The sequence below is a fragment of the Centropristis striata genome, chromosome 23 (assembly GCF_030273125.1).
Source record: "Centropristis striata isolate RG_2023a ecotype Rhode Island chromosome 23, C.striata_1.0, whole genome shotgun sequence".
NCBI lineage: Eukaryota > Metazoa > Chordata > Actinopteri > Perciformes > Serranidae > Centropristis > Centropristis striata.
In genome coordinates, this window is record NC_081539.1 from 19,512,297 (window position 1) to 19,530,293 (window position 17,997).

Sequence of the window (17,997 nt, forward strand, 5' to 3'; positions counted from 1 at the left end):
GTTCATGTGTAGGTGGAGCATTGTCCCCTCGTTGTTATACTTCTGAAGAGCCTGTACCTAAAATCTCCTCTACTTTGGGGAAATGCATTTCTTCACCTCACCAATAGGAAAAAAAAGTCCACTCTGTCCTCTGGCATTCTGCTTAGCCTGACCTAGATGAAATTCTGACATGCTCAACTATTTAAGCCACAATTTCATCTTAACAATGCACTTTTTCACAAGGAATTTTGAAAACTATATTGGACTACTGAGGACAGAAAAATATCATGTTTAGTATCTATATCTTGATTCTCCCACCCTGATCTTTATTGTACTATATCTGCAACCTTTGTGTTAGTACCCTGCTTTATTTCAGACTTGTAGTTTGTGTTTGATAATGTCGTAATGGTCACAAATGTATTTGGATGTGTGGAATCCTAAAAAGAGACAGAAGTGTGGCTTTTGGCTCAATCCATGCATTTAAAATTTTTCAACAATGATCATGTTCAGCTTTTTGTACGTTAAATAACCTAGTATACACTCAGTAAATTAGTGTACTCTGAGTCACATTTTAACTTAAATTCAAGCCTTTCATCCTACAATGAATACATCATTTTTTTCTTTTAGAAGGACAGGAAATGCCTCAAAAGTCATAGTTTTGCTGTTAAGATGTATCTATCTACCTGTACTCTCAATCTGAGCCTGTCCTTTAACTTATTTCATCTTCCTCTTCCCCTCCTCTTCTTTGTCTCCTAAACTAACAGGAGACAGGCTAGTCATTTTGTCTGCATTAAAGCTTATCTGCGCAATTTAGTGCGTAGGTGCTTCGGCCAAGATGTGCGTGTGTGTGTGTGTGTGTGTGTGTGTGTGTGTGAGAGTGACTGTGTGTGTGTTTGTGCTGAGACCTTGACCTTGACTGCAGTCCCTAATGGAGGAGGCTGTTCTGTGAACGACTCTAACTCCCCCAGCCATACAGTGGTATGTAGCAGCCCATAAAGCATGCTTAAGTCCCACTCTGGTTTCAGGGAGTGGAACACCCCCCCGGTCCTGCAGCGGCCCGACCCCGCCCCTTCCTCACACTCTGAAATAGCCACGTCCTTGTCCCCACACAGAGCACAGTGTGAGTCGCCATGTGTATATATGCGGCCGTGGTTGATTGAGGAGCAGATTGCTGGTGACAGGTCACACTGCGTTCCGTCCCTCCGACCCCCCAGATTAGCCACCCACCCTGCCCTCCCTTCCTCTGGACCCCCACCTGTTTGGATCCCTCCGCTGCTCAGATCTCTCCCTCTTACGCACACACGCACACACATGCAGTGGACAACCTGCGTTAACAGAATTCTCTTATTTGTCCGTCACTCACTCTGTGGGTGATAAAGGCCATTACGAGTCATTAAGGTGTGCGTGTGTGTTTGAGTGTGTGTTGCCCGGCTCCAGTGTGTGTGGGTTGAAAAGACGCCTGTCACAGCACGCTCTCATAATTGCCCTCTTAGCCAATTATCCCCCATTTAAAAGCAAGTCACCTGCTCTGCTCCAATGTCCACACAAATGCACTCACACACACACGCACACCGGAGAAATAACACAGAAACTTAATATTTAATCATTGTTTGTTCCTGAGTGATTTGTTTGTTTACCGTGGTGAAATGTTGTATGTGTATTAATGCTTTTTGTTGTTTGTCGTGTCTGCTTTCTCCTTTAGATTCTGATGCACACCAAAGACATGGTTCAGAAGGTGGGTTATTAACAAGCTAATATAATACAAATCTAGTGAAAGAAATTGTTAAAAGAATTCTAAAGTTACCCATTATCATGCTGCTTCACTTCTGATATGAATATCCTCATTAAGACAAGTTCATTCTTCTTATTGAAGTGGGTGATAACATGTTCATATGTGAAAGACCTATTTGAATGAAATAAAGAAAAAAATAGAAGAATGAATTAAAAATGCATAAATTATCTTCGACTTATATGTGAACTGATTAATATTTTTGTAATAGAAGCCCAGTGGTGCAACTCTGGTAGCCGTGATGTGTGAACTATATATAAGTGTATAGGTATTAACCTACTGAACCCCAAAACTCATTCGCCATTTTAAATTGCCAAAATGACACCATTAAACTTAAGACAGAAATAGTTAAAACGGGCATTATCGCCAGGTTTTCATCTTACCGATGGTCCTTGAATGGATCACGTCTGACAAATGCTTCTGTCAGTAAAAGTAACCAAATAAAAGCTTAAAATAGTGTTAATTCATCAAAATCTAAATCTTGCCAAAAATGAACTGTTTGCACAAAAACCCCATTCAATTCTTCAACAGAGAAGCCATGATTGACTCCACTGAGACCAACCATCAGATGACAAGAATTAATTGAAAATCCCACTGAACTGCAGGCTGTTTGCACAGAGTAGAGAGGAGAGGACAAGGGAGGTTTTAAATGGTTGTCAAAATGTAAATAATGCAGTGTGTACAGCATGTGGATTCCCCATATTTTCCAATATTGGTAACACATGTAGCCACTTAAATACATATTGGATAAGGGTTAATATGTTAGAATTAGAATTTGAGAGAGAAATACTTTCAGTGTTGGAAGAGAAAGTAATTTCCCTAATTATTGACATATTGTCTTCTCTTGCTTGTATAACATGTTTTTCTTTTGACTCAGATGAATCTTGAAGTCATCTACGGAGACACTGACTCCATTATGATCAACACCAACAGCAGGTCTCTGGAGGAAGTCTTCAAACTTGGCAATAAGGTGTGTTTTACTCTCTGTTTCTCCACATGTTCACACAGCAGTAGAGAAATTATATATTCTCTTTTTTTTCAGTTTTTTTTTTTTTTTTTGGTGGTATTTTGACATTTTCACTGAGCGCATGTTTGTTTGTTATTCCCAGGTTAAGGCGGAAGTAAACAAGCTCTACAAACTGCTGGAGATCGATATCGATGGTGTGTTTAAGTCCCTTTTACTGCTGAAGAAGAAGAAGTATGCTGCCTTGGTGGTGGAGAACCACGGCGAAGGACGATACAGTGTCAAGCAGGAGCTCAAAGGCTTGGACATCGTTCGCAGAGATTGGTGTGACCTGGCCAAGGAATGTGGCAAGTACGTTTGAGAAATTAAAAGCTTCATATCAGACATTGCAATGGACTTAAAAAAGCAAAATGTGTGCAGTGCTCCACTAGATGGTAAATCGTGTTCCTACTCTTTTACGCTCGTCTTTTCTTGCAGCTATGTGATCGGCCAAATCTTGTCGGACCAGAGTCGTGATGCCATTGTGGAAAACATCCAGAAACACCTGGTGGAGCTGGGAGAGAAAGTAGCAGCTGGAACTATACCGCTCAACCAGTACGAGATACACAAGGTGAGGACCAAGCTGAATGTATGCAGATTACTGCACCTGGATAGAAATGCCTAACCTGAAGCCGTAAGTAAACTGGGCTGTGTGTCCTCTTGAAAACCAGCAAAGTGGGGAAACATATCCCATAGTATTGAGAATCAAAGAATTTCACAGGTATTTGTTTCGCCTGCTGAAATTCTGGTATCGTGACATCCTTAGTATATTGTATTTTCTATTACCTGCCTGTTCATTGTTGCTGTTGTGGTCTTTCCTCCAGGCTCTAACTAAAGACCCTCAGGACTATCCAGATAAGAAGAGCCTGCCTCACGTCCATGTGGCTCTATGGATCAACAGCCAGGGTGGTCGTCGGGTCAAAGCTGGAGATACAGTCTCTTACATCATCTGCAAGGTGTGTTGGAGAGAAACAAAAAAGTAAAGCTTTGACACGTCATTGTGAGTTGTACTCTCGGGTCTGATGGCCTGCTCCAGCCACTCGAAGGATCCGTCATTGGTATACTTTTATATATCAGGCAGTGCTAGGACTACTGCCTACCTACATTTGTACCCTTATTGCTGAGAGAAGTGCTGGTCCTTATTCTATTCTATATGCCCGTACTGAATTGGGTAAAACGGCCTTTGACTGGAAACTAACAGAGTTAATATCATTGAGAGCTTTTAAATCTAAAAAGAATACTTTGCTTGTGTTCTTTTTATTGATTTTAGCTCTGCTTTTAATTTGATTCAAATTGACACTCTTTTAGAATTGCTTTTTAAGATAAAAGTGAATGGTGGGCTCCTTCACTGGATTAGAAGTTTTTTAACTGACCGCCCTCAGAGAGTTTTATTGAATGGGGTCTATTCAGACAAGCTGGTTTTAAATACTGGAGCTCCACAAGGCTGTGTGTTGTCTCCTCTGTTGTTTTCAATTGGCACAAATGACATCACAGTGCACAGCAGCAATATAAAGCTACTCAAATATGCTGATGACATGGCCTTGGTTGGTCTCCTCACAGAAAGGATTGCCACACATGAGGAAGCTTACTTCAGCCAGGTCACTCTACTGCAGGACTGGTGTCAGACCAGTAATTTGGAAATGAATGTGGTGATACCAAAGAACGAATTGTACAAACGAAATCAAGGGGTGTCAGTAACAGGGCCCCTGTTATACTTAACAACCAGCCTGTGGAAGAAGTGGAGCATTTTGAGTACCTGGGCACGATTTTAGATCAAACTCTTAAGTTTTCATGAAAATTCTGTGAGTATTTTAAGAGTGCCAACCAGCAACTGTTTTTAATCAGGAAGCTGTGAAGCTTTGGTGTAAGCCAACAAATTCTTGAGTTGGCTTACAAGGGACTGGTTGAAAGTATTCTACAGTTTGATGCTTGAACTGCTTGGTTTGGTAATTTGAGTGTGAAGGACAACAACAAGCTTTCCACAATTGGGGAAGGTGGTTGGCAAGCCACAAAGAGACCTTGATGACATCTTTAACAGTGCCGCGCTTAGGAAGGCTAAACCCATCCATATTTGTAGATCCTTCACATCCACTGAACTCTGAGTTTGAGTTGCTCCTGTCTGGCTGTCGACTCAGGGCCCCGATGATGAGCCAGAACACATATGATGTCTTTTATTCCCCGTGCCATACAGGCACTGAACGTCAAATTATGAAGGCCTCAGTATATTAAATGTGTTCACCTGCTGCTGCTGCTGCTGTACCCATTTACACAATTATTTATTGCTCTGTTTTTATTGGTGTATAGTGTATTGCTAGTCTATCTATCTCTCTCTCTCTCTCTCTCTCTATCTATCTATCTATCTATCTATCTATCTATCTATCTATCTATCTATCTATCTATCTATCTATCTCTATCTCTATCTCTATCTCTATCTCTATCTCTATCTCTATCTCTATCTCTATCTCTATCTCTATCTCTATCTCTATCTCTATCTCTCTCTCTATCTCTCTCTCTCTCTAGATATCTATCTATCTATCTCTCTCTCTCTCTAGATATCTATCTATCTATCTCTCTCTCTCTCTAGATATCTATCTATCTCTCTCTCTAGATATCTAAATACTAAATGACATCATTTTTTGGTATTTTGTTTGTCCTTGGCTTGTGTTTTAATGGTGTAATTTTGTTACTGTTTTGTATTTGCTGCTGCCTATCTTGGCCAGGTCTCCCTTTAAAAAAAGAGGTTCTCAATCTCTATGGGATTTTCCTGGTTAAATAAAGGTTTTAAAAAAGAAATAATAAATAAAATTATCTCTTGAGACACAAGTCCACCAATCATTTTAGAGCTTTTATAATTATGCGTAAAAACCTTGAATGTACTTAACATCGTAGATTGTTATACACTAATGTTAGAACATCCAAAGATAGATTTTTAGTGTACGCTGTAGTATGAAGTACAAGCTTCAACTCACACCACTTAATGTCTTTTCTTTCTCCTCTAGGACGGATCCACGCTGGCAGCCAGTCAGAGAGCCTATGCTTTAGAACAGCTCCAGAAGCAGGAGGGTCTCAGTCTGGACACTCAGTACTACCTCGCCCAGCAGGTCCACCCTGTGGTGTCCCGTATCTGTGACCCCATCGAGGGCATTGACAGCGTGCTCATCGCCACCTGGCTGGGTGAGTTAAGAGCAGATTTGGGCGCTGTAGAAGCTTTTAGTTTTATAAGATTGGCTGGCCGAGCGTCTCTCTGGTGATAAATTATGACTTGAGGAATTTCAGGTTTTCTTTGGCCTTCAAAAAATGACTACTGACACAAATTACTAAAGAGAAGTCAAATGTGTGATGAAAGTGTTTAATTAAAATTTAGCAGATTAAATGTTTTAATTGGTGTTGGCAATTATGCGTAATACTTGATTAAGTGACTGATTTGCAGTTTACAGACATACTGTTTTATAAATAAACTCTGTCCACGAGGTATTTGTGGAGCACAGCTTACTTTGAGTGATAGTACTAATCTCTCTTTATATATGTGTTAGCATTAGTCATAATTCCTGTTTTATAGTCTGTTGACAGCTGAGGCAGCCAAACATAGAAAAGCTGTCACACTTAATATCACAACAGCCTAATAAAAGTACAAAATAGATGTTTCATTGTTGTCTTATGGTGATAAAATTAAGAGGTTTGAGCAGCGTTTTGCCCGTTCTGCTTCGTCTATGTGTAAACATTTGCTTTAATTATTCTAGATGAATGTAAAAAAGAGAAATGAAGCAGGATAAATAAAATAATCCATGGTGTCTGTGAACAGGTCTGGACCCGAGTCAGTTCCGGGCTCACCAGCAGTATCAGAGGGAGGAGGAGGCTGACGGCACGCTGGGAGCTCCGGTTCAGCTGAATGACGAGGAACGATACAAAGACTGCGAGAGGTTCACCTTCACCTGCCCTCAGTGTGGTACTGACAACATCTACGACAGCGTCTTTGAAGGAGCTGTGAGTAGAAATCACACAGTGTTACTCAATGTTTTTCTATAAATTATAGATTAAAGTATATAGAGGTGTGAATCAGCAGACTCCCCCAATACGATCTTGTCCCGATACTTTAGTCAAAATATGATATTATTGAGATTTTAAGCATTTTGCGATACGGTGAGTAATGCGATACAATATATTGCGATTTAACTGTTTCACTGCATTTTGTGTCCACCAAATTAAATTAAATCAAGAATTGTTTTGTCAAATGAGAGAATTTTTTTCAGTTCTGAATTGGGAGGCAGCCATTTATGTAATGAGGAGACTTGTTGGAACCCAGAGAGTCTATTTTAATTTAGATAGCATGACGTCAGAGGTCACATGACCGCTTTGAAAATCACCATGAAACATCATAAAACATGAAAAATAGCCTAACTTTGCAGCCTTATTTCATCAACATCCGGACAGGATATCTTGACATACTTGGATATCCTGATATCCAATATATTCCTAAAAGTGAGTCCGCTACCTCCTGAGGGGCGAAAACGGCAGGCCATCAGAACGATGTAGTAGGATGACGTTCCAGGTATACCAGGAAAAATGGGAAATAGTTTAGAGTAATAATAAGAATGACTATTCTGATAATAGACTTCCCTTCCTCCACAGTTACCGTCAATTGTAGCTAACAACTATAGAGTTCTGGTCTTTTCAGATGAAGGACCCTGAAGCAGGATCTTATAAAATGGCTGTGACCTAATGTGTGTCAATTTATCCTTCATAAGAAAAAAGGTTGACAACCACTGTTTTAAATGACCACTGCTGTGCTGTTTTTGATTGAATGAATACATACCACAGTTTTGTTACCTTGGCATGTGAACCCGAACAGTTCCTAGCAACATAACACAATGACTGACTATGACCACAAAAGAATCTACTACCAACACTAACACGACATTGTTTATCCTTGACCAGCTAGTCTACAGAAATAAGAAGTCTGCAGTCTGTGATGATATAAAATGGAACAGTAAAACATACGTTTTGAGCATACAGTCATAAATGTGCACAAAAAAATACTAGGCTTATTGACATTAACTACACTTAACCAAAACTCTTGACTCTTACGCCTGGTGGAGATTTAAAAAAAAAAAAAAAAAAAAAAGATTATAAAAGGTTACTCCAAATTTGTATGTATCCACAACTTCGGGAAGTAATTTGTCTTTTTCAGCTTAAAAAAACACATCAGCAAAGCCAAGATCATCAAATATACCATGTGGCTATGCAGGCTTGGAAATTCATAACTTGTCTTTATTTTAATTTGCAAGATTTTACAAATATTATGACATGGATTACTCATGAGTCTAAAATGCCCATTTAACAAAACGTGTTGGTACACATTTATTCCATCTTATCAGCTGGAAAAAGTTCTAATGTTTAGACTTTTTTTTTCAAGAGGAATGAAAAATAGGTGGAATCTATTACACCAGAGTTTGCGTCATCCCAAGGGAAATGTTGCCAAAATGGCTGAGGAGGATCTGGAGAGAAACTGGAGAGACTTCTGTCAGTAGGGGCTGATGAAATAGCCATAGACATATTCAAGGAACAGCAACACACTTTGTTGTTTGTTTACAAATTACAAACTGGCTGACTAACCATGACAGAGCCGGCCCCTCTTCACTTAATAAATTGACTAATCTGACATTTTGGACACTTTTATGGTTTTCTCATGCTGAATGACTTATTTTCAAGAAACCCATGCCAGTTAGAAGAAGAAGAAGAAGATGACTTTATTAATCCCACAATGGGGAAATTCAACCTCTGCATTTAACCCATCCTTTTTTTTTTTACACACAAGTGAACACACCATGCAAGGAGCAGTGGGCAGCACATTACTTCAATTAATGGACAAAATTGTAAGAGTATAAGTCCACTAAGAATGTCTTTGTGTGAGGACAGAACTAGTCTGTGGTGTGTTTGTGTCCTGTCTTGCCTCCTGCCTGCTCTGCCCAGAAGCCAGCCCTTGCCTAAACCAAATGGGAATATTTCCAGTTAGTGAGAACATGGCTGACACAAATAATCTCCGTTTGTGTGCACCATGTATGAAAGGGCAACTCTGGACAATGTCCAGAGAGAGCATGTGAGGAAAAAAAAGCTTAAGACTGCAGCAAAAGAAGTTGTGGAGTTTGTTCTTGTGCAGCACAGAGACACAGAGAGCCTGAAATGCAAAAAGGAGAAGATTGCTTTTATCACCAATGGTATGTTTCACTGGTGTGATAGATCAATCAGTAGAGATGCAGATAAAGAGTCTGAGAGTGGAAGAATGGTGTTTCCGAAGGCATTTCAGTCAAACTTCCTGTGAAGGATTCAGCCTTTAGTCATCCTCCATATTGTGTCTCTGTCTGTATTTTTAGACAGCTGCCTGGCTCCAATATGGACTCTGTTTTCATTGGCATAGTTTGGACTCCACAACTTGAAAAGCCTTTCCTTAACCCCTGCTGCTCTATGGACACACACACACACACACACACACACACACACACACACACACACACACACACACACACACACACACACACAGAGATCTCCTACCATTTGCCAGGCCAAGGTCGTGCGTATGTGTGTGTCTGTGTGTTATCAGCTTCTAATGAGGAGCAGGGCAAACAGCTTTTTCTCATCTGAAAGACACCAATAAAACTGACAAGTCTCTGTCCTCTGCTGGCGGCGAGACTTGCATTAAATTAAAAAAAGGAGTATTATACACACACTCCATAAGAGGTTGCTATCATTACACAGTTCAGCAGTTTTTACTGAGAGACACTAAACCTTAAAGAACAGCTGTATTAGAACAGATTCTGTTTAAGTGGATCAAATGTTTGTGCACATTGAAAAGAAAAGGGAAAACTGAGATGTTTTAAGTGTAGTATGTGGACTTGAAATGTTGGTTGGAACAATTCCAGACTTTAGACTAAACTAACCAGGATTTGGCTTGTGTTCATTTTTCAGCATGCGTCAGAGGCTGGTTAGCACACACACACACACACACACACACACACACACACACACACACACACACAAAGAAACTGATAAGACAGTAAGTTAATTAGGGTGGTGAACATGGTCTAACAGCTCAGTGAGAGGGGAGGACAGATGGGCCTTGACTCCACCACTGACACCGAGCCAGAGATGGTAGGAGGAGGCGGTGATGGATGATGGAGGACAGACAGAGGAGGAAAGTTGTTTCATGGGGGTAGAGGGGGATGAAAAGATGTATGTGTGGAGGAAGAACAAGCTGGATAGAGCTGCAGGGATTTCCCTGATTTCAGTTTTAATAAGGCGTTGGGCCAAAACAGTCATGTAAAGGGCTATATAAAGAAGAGACATGCAGCAGTGCTGCAGATGACAGTTGTTTGGGTTGGAGACAATACTTGGACGAGTGATGAGTCTTTAAAGATATGATCGCTGGATTGAAATATTTGAACTTGTCTTACACAAAACAAACAGCTCTTGAATGTTTTCATGTTTCATTTGGTTGTACAGCTCTAAATTAACTGGCAAGTGAGCGCTGTATAATTTTTATAGATACAACTTGTTCGGGAGGGAGAATGTTGTTATCAAATAGAGGTTTTGAATGAAACAAGTGAGATAAAAGAGAAGGAGGGGAGAAGAAGGGAGGCTGCTTTCATTCAAAGTAGACTAAAAGGGAAAAAAACATGAAGAGGAAAGAGGTTGAGGACTGAGAAGGAGAGGGTTAATGTGTGAAGCTGCATATTAGGGGAGTCAAACGAGTTGATTGACTTGCACAGGCAAAAAATCGGGTGTTTTTTTTCTTTAGAAAAAGGAATGAGGTAGGCAAACATAAAATCTGTGTGTGGCTGGGTGGGTGGGGGGTGTCACACGCATACTTGTGTGTCAGACTTCCTGCGGAAACCTTTTTTTTCTGCTGCTGTCAATGCGACAGTTAAATGGAGTTCAGGTTTAAAGGAGCGAGTGTTTAAAGCTGTTATATTTAGTGTAATTGTTATGTACTGTGGCTACTTTTTTTTTATTGCGTTAACTATAAGCCGTGCTGTCAAGTGGACAATTTAGGGTTACTTGGGTCACATTGACCTGTTTTCTTCAGGCTACAATAATGTTAACATTGTGTGGACCCAGGGGTGCTTTAAGCCCTTATGCACTTGTGATGTTCTTTTGTAGAGAGTTTAAAGGTAATGGCCAAGTCACAGTGTTACGTAACTGCTTAGCTGTGACTCCCCACCTATATATATATATATATACAGTATATGCTGGTGGGATTGCACTTACTGCAGTGAGCATGGAGTCATGCATTGTGGGTCTGACTTTTTTTGCTTTGATTACAGTGCATAAATATTTATTTATTTTTAAAGTAGTGTTATTATGCACATAGGACTTTTTTATGAGGAATATAAAAGTAAGAAACATACAATTCAGCATTCATTCTTAACCTGTGCTAATAAATGCGGGTGGACACGAGGGGCTGGCTTTTACTAGAAAATAAGTGTTTTGTTGGACGTGCTGTTTGCCCAAGTCAGAAATCTGAAGCACTTACAGTTCTTTAAAAAATGGGGATAATGGAATACATTTTCAGGCAGTCTCTCTTGGAAGGTATTCATAGTGTTGCACCTGTTTGTACACATTAAATTTCACATATATAGCTGTCAGGTTTGGAAAAAAATGTGTTTAAACCCTAGCTCCTTTCTCGCCTCTGCACAGCTGACCAATCACAGCAGGAGGTGCATGTGAATGTCAGATCATCTGGTTCTGAAAGTTCCAGAAATAATTGGGCACAGAGCACCCGAAATTCAACTTCAGAAAGCTGTGGGGCTACTCGACCCTCCAACAAGCACTTCAGACAGACTATATTAAAAGTAAATCTCACATATTGTTTTAACAAATTAAATTGCATATGGCATTCTGACCAAGCATTAAATGCCAGCTTTCAATATCTAGCAATTTCTGCGACTAGATGCAATGCACAAATTGTTAGATTCAGAATTTTCTTTGGTAAAGTAGTAAAACTCGCTGTCTCCTCAATTGTTTTATGGTGATGAACTCATTTCAATCACAACCTTGATTAATAATTCAGCGCAGACTTTCAGCACTTAAACAATGTTTAAGAACAGACGTTGCCGTAAAATACATTTTTATTTAGCATTACCGTTGCCTGTTTTCATTCATGTATTTTAAAAGACTGAAGATTTTCTTCTTCTTTTTTTCAGGGATTGAAGTTGGAGCCCAGCTTGTTGCGATGCTGTCACATCCCGTGTGGGAGTCGCCCCATCGACTACGCTGTCAACATCAGCAATAAACTGCTACTTGACATCCGTCGGCACATCAAAAAATACTACTCTGTGAGTATTAAGCACAATTGAGGTTATGATGAAAACTACGGATTTCTTTCAATGAAGCTCTGCTTCACACACACTCAAACACACAAGCACAGAAACATTCATGGATTTACTTTACCACCTGCAGGGCCTCAAATGGACTTAATTTAGTTTTCATTCAGTGTTTAATGCTGCAACTTGTTAGACGAGCACAGCTGGCCAGCCTGTATTTTTTCTCTCCCTCTTTTTAAACATTTTTTCCCCAAAGGAACTTGCAATTCTCATCAATACATATTTCTTTAGAACCCGTGCTTCAGTCGATCACAAATAGACAGTAAATGTAAATCTTGCAAGCATATACGCTTTACACACTGCTTGGTATTGTGGTTGTTTGCATCCCACTGTCTATCAACACATTCCTTAAGAAATTAAATAATTCTTCAGCTGACAAAATACACGCTCGAGTGTTGAGAGAAAGTGAAGCGAGTGTAATGAAATAGTCAAACTTGTTAAAATTGCCCTTCCACTAAGTGTTTATGAAAGGGTTGGACTGTATTTAACACCATGTGGGATTCAACAGATGCTGTAATGATGATAAGAGAAGGCATCAAAAAGATGTTGGACATTGGCTGTTGGAGGAAACCTCAGCAGGGCACTGTGCTGACATTTTCAACCAAAGAGCACATTATGCTAGCAAAACGAAAAGAGCACCAGAATGATTCGAAGGAGCATGATCCATGAAAATACTTAAATGGCCATTCTTACTCTGAATACCAAGTTTAACGTGCACTCATTTTCAGTTTTTTAAGATGATAAGGTGAAATTTAAATGATACATCTGGGAAAACCGGGTCATCAGAGAATGAGCGGGAACTAAAAATACAACAAATCAAATGTGTTTGACTTTAAAGATCAAGCAGATTTGTCTCAATAATACAGGACTAGTTTTGACTTGAAAGAACACTTACAATGTTGGATTATACGCTTTGCAGGGGAAATTATTTTTGCAGTCAGACACATTTTACCATCTTAGAAGCATGCAAGGTGTGAAAATATGGACCCTTGATTCTCTGAGCTGTTCACATTATCAGACTGACAGACAGAAAACGATGAGGCCAGAAATAAGTTCATGCCTGTAAATGTGCACAGCCAAATATATGTTGAATAGACGCCCAACAGAAATGTCATAAAAATGATTAAATACTGCCAAGTATTTGGTTTTATTGTTCACAAATTGGTCATTTTTAGCTAAATCAAAAAAGACAAATGCCCTTCAGAATGAAAAAGGATTTTGTCTGTTAAATAACATCCAGGTTTTTACAATGCTCAAGTTGTGACCTGAAAAATACAATGCAATCTTAATCAGTTATTTAAACAGGCTTGTCATACTAATTAATTAAAATTGTAACAGGCTTGATCCTGTGTAGATGTCGTACTTACTGTGAACATAGAATTTGTCTTATCAGCTCGACCGATACATGGGATTTTTGAGACAAATGCCGACACTGATTTTGGAGGGGAAAATGAATTGAAAACCCATATGGCGGCAAATATAATAATTTTTTGAAATGGAATGAAAATCGACCCAAATGGACCCAGAGGGCTACTTTCTCCAACATAAAACTTTATTAAATAATATTTAACATTGTTTTACTTTATTATACACAATGTCAGACAATTCTATATATGATAACTGAGAAAATAAAGAGTAAATGGGAATGAAATAAATAGCAAAATTAGGGGTGTGCCGTATCGTTCACGATTATACCTGTATATTTTTTTTATGGGTAAAAAAAATGCATATCATGATATGGCAACATTCCTACTTCTTGACGTAGTGGCGTAAGGGTTTCCTATTGATGACCTAGACCGTGGCGGCCTGCTATAGTCTCATGTGCTGCGCTAACGTCACATTTCAAGCTACTGAAAGTATATGTAGCCTACACTATTCATAATATCAAGTTATTTGGCGTTGTGTCTCTGCTCAGCACATTGTCTGTCACCCTACCTCCACCTCTCCATCCTCCTCCGAGACATACGTACGCATTCACAAACTTAAACACACGCACTAAATTTAGCGAGCTGCCCTGTCTACCTGTCTGTAACAGTCTCCGTCTGCGTGTGCGCCGAACTAAATACAATCAAGCTGTCCGGGCCGTAAGAGGTCCAAACGATCCGAACATTCTGTTGCATTATGCCGTTCGTTAGCCGCAAGCTAACATTAGCTAACAATCAAAGTTGTTTTAATCACAAAAACCTACTATTACTTCCTGTTGCTAAACAGCTTTCAAAATAAGAGATGAGATGCCTTAAATAAAACATACAAGAACCCTTATTCTCCTTTACAATAATTAATTAAAATAGGCAATGATTAAGATCAGTATGATGGAATATTGGCATTAGAATCTGTGAGAGGCACCAAATTTGGGCTTTTATGAAAAAAATTCACCAGTGGGAATCTCCCCGGACCCCCATAGCCAACTAATTTTCAACACTGTCTGGCTACTCCATGTCCTAGTGGAAAGCCCTGTTGACTGTGAAAAATGTGATGTGAGGTGCTCACATTTAACTCTCAAAGTGGACGAGATTGATCACCCCCTAGATGGTTATTTTTTTAATTTGCTAATACTTGAGTCAAGAGTAAATTTTTTGGCAACTGTTGAGATTTGCAATTTACACGACATTTAGATTTATGATTTATTTTTATTTTGTTGTATGATTTTTTATTTATTTATACAGACTAAAAAATAATTTTCTATATATTTTTCAGTATTTTTTAATATCGTCAAGTATATCGTTATCACAAAAATACTCGTACTATATCGTGATAATCTCTTCGGGCCATATCGCCCACCCGCTAACCTAAATAAACATTTCAGTCATTGGCTGACTATTTAAAAAAATATGTTAAAATTCATAGTTAACACCATTTCTAAATTACACCAAGTAACATTTTCTGCATTATATAATGTGTAAAAAAGTTTAGATAATGGCACATATCCAACAGTTTATTCACCGATACTGATCGACTTCATTAGGCCAATATCGGCGATAATATCAGTCAACAGATGTATCTGTCGGACTCTATTATTGTTTTTCTGTAACCTAAAATGTAGCTAACGGTTAATGTTTTAATGTATAAAAGTGTAATAATTCCACCTGATGTTAGTTGAGGTTTCTGGCAAAATGGCTCACCTTGGATGCTAGATACTTTAAGACATTGGCTGTGCATGTATGTGAGTTTAATACAGTTGTATAGATTCTGGGAAAACTCTGGGATTACTTTTAGCCCGAGTATGAACGGGTTGTGAAGCAGAACAGTTCACAGGGCAAGTTGTCACTGTACTTAGTGCCTTAGACGAGCAACCTGAGAGTGAAGTAAACTGGATGCCTGTGTTGTGTTTGTAGAAGGCTCCCTTTCTCTCCTGGTAGCTTCTAACACCTTGGTCTTGGGTGAGTGGAATGCACTGTCTGTAAAAGTGTGTATGTGTGTGTATGTGTGTGTGTATATATATGTGGGGGTAACTCTCCCACAGTGCTGAACAGAAATCAATTAGTTTGGTGAATGTGTGGGGAGCGAATCCCCCTCAACCCCTTTGTCACGATGTGTGAAACAGCTGCTACCACTGAATACTTACACCTCACACAGCAACACACACACACACACACACACACACACACACACACACACACACACACACCACTGGAGGCTGAACAGCAGCGGACACAGCACACACAGCGGGGCAATGAAGAGGGGTAATATTGTGTAATTAAGGATTCCTTTCAGGCCGAGGGAGAGTTCAAATAGAGCTGTTTGTCTGGCCAGATAGAGTGAAAGCTCCGCACCTCTGTGTGTGTGTGTGTGTGTGTGTGTACACGAATATACGTGCATGTGTGTTGGCGTCCTAAGCTAGGACCACAGAGACATTAATCATTAGTGAAATTACCTCCTGCCCCCCCACCCTCATCCCCACCATTATCAATAAACCAGCACCCTGAGAATGGGCAAACACTTGTTCACTCCTCGCTCTCTCTTACGCACACACACTCTCATAAACACACATACACACACTCTCATAAACACACACACACACACACACACACACACTCTGTTGTCATCCTTTCCTCCTCCAATCCCGCTGTCTCTGGCAAAATGAGAGATTCGCTTGTTTCCTGAACCACCCAATTCTTCTTTTTCTTTCTTTTTTTTTGGTAACCCCTCCCATCTAACCACCGTTGCCATGGCATTTAACAAATTATTGCAATTACCCTCGTCATGCGGGTCGCCCCTGGAAACGGGCTGAGGGGCAAGAGAAGAAAGGAGGAGGGAGAGAGAGAAAGGGTGAATGAAGACCAGAGAAGGTGATAATCCTGTTTTGAACAAAAGGTCAAATTGTTGAATAGAGAAGCTTTGATTAAGCGGAGGAGGTACAAAGTGGAACCGTTTGAGCTCTATTCACTTCAGTGTGTGTGTGTGTGTGTGTGTGTGTGTGTGTGTGTGTGTGTGTGTGTGTGTGTGTGTGTGTGTGTGTGTGTGTGTGTGTGTGTGTGTGTGTGTGTGTGTGTGTGTGTGTGTGTGTGTGTGTGTGTGTGTGTGTGTGTGTGTGTGTGTGTGTGTGTGTGTGTGTGTGTGTCAGGGAGAGAGAGAGAGTGTGATTGTGAAGTAGGTCGATTTTAGGTCTATTCACACTAGAGCTGGAAGTGTTGACTGCTGAAGCACAAAAAAACTGTTAGAGCTCTTTCTAGTGTGTGTGTGGGGGGGGGATTCCTCTGCTCCAGGAGTCATGTCAGAGATACTTCTCCACTGTGTTAAATTAACAGTAGCACTAAAACCAATAGTTGATTAATATATTATTAGTAGATTAACAGGGAATGAATCTGCAACTATTTGGGTAAAGCGTCTAAAAACAACTTTGTTGTTTCTCAAAAGTGAATATTTATGTGTGTGTGGGGGGGTGGGGGACTGTTGGTTGCACACAGCAAGCAATTTGTACATGTTGGGAAATTGCAAAGGACATTTCTAACTATTCTTTTAATCAACAAAATATTAATCCATATAAACTGATATCATATGAATGCAGATTCTGGAGACAACAGGGCAAGATTTTGGCGTGAGAAGATTTCTAGTTTCCATTTGTCGTCCTGAGTCCGAGTAGTATTGACCAATCGCGAGCGGGCCTTGGCTGCAAGCAGGTAACCAGTCAGTGTGGAGAGCCAAAATGGGACTAATTAATTAATGATAAATATTTAGTTAAAAATGTTAAAAAATTCTGATGATAATTTCATTATTAATTCACTATTTTTCATATGGTTCAATATAGGAGGGCGTAGAAACCTGCCAACTTGATTATCTATAACGTTAACGATCAATTAATCAATATCGCTGCATGCATATATAGGCAAAATAAAAGATATATATACAGAACTATGCAAAAGCCTGTTTTGATAACTGACGCTTTTATTTTGATTTATCATAAAACTAACTCAACAGAGATTATCCTGTAAAGATAACATCAAGGAGTTAATTTTATGTTTTCGCCCCCGAAGAGGCATGATGATACGCAGTCAGGAAAAAAATTAAAATTAAGAAATACACAGATCGATTAAAAATTCCAAGTGATTGACCAAATCCTTAACGACCATTAATTGATCATCGATTTATTATTTCCGTCCCTAGTTTAATATGTGTCCCGCCCCTAAGTCATATGTGAGGAAACAATCTGGTCGTAAACGTTGTCTCTCAGCTCCAATTCTCGCATCTCAAATTGATGTTCAGACGCTAAACAATGGCGCAGTGAAGAGAAAGTTCTGATTGTGATAACCATTATCCAGATATCTGCTGGCTACACCAGAACCCCTGAAATATTGGACGTGGCCCCCAGAGGCCTAACGTACAGTTTCCCATGGACAAAATGTGAGGTG

At 39.7% G+C, this 17,997-nt stretch overlaps 1 protein-coding gene across 1 annotated transcript in view; it reads left to right on the forward strand.

The window, feature by feature from the left end:
* pola1 (polymerase (DNA directed), alpha 1) overlaps window positions 1-17,997 on the forward strand; it is a 69,114-nt gene that overhangs the window by 24,970 nt on the left and 26,147 nt on the right. The window contains exons 27-34 of the mRNA XM_059327254.1: window positions 1,682-1,714; window positions 2,646-2,738; window positions 2,878-3,083; window positions 3,210-3,342; window positions 3,596-3,727; window positions 5,771-5,945; window positions 6,574-6,755; window positions 11,969-12,100. Coding sequence (XP_059183237.1) covers window positions 1,682-1,714; window positions 2,646-2,738; window positions 2,878-3,083; window positions 3,210-3,342; window positions 3,596-3,727; window positions 5,771-5,945; window positions 6,574-6,755; window positions 11,969-12,100 — 1,086 coding nt within the window. The remainder of the gene's footprint in view (window positions 1-1,681; window positions 1,715-2,645; window positions 2,739-2,877; window positions 3,084-3,209; window positions 3,343-3,595; window positions 3,728-5,770; window positions 5,946-6,573; window positions 6,756-11,968; window positions 12,101-17,997) is intronic.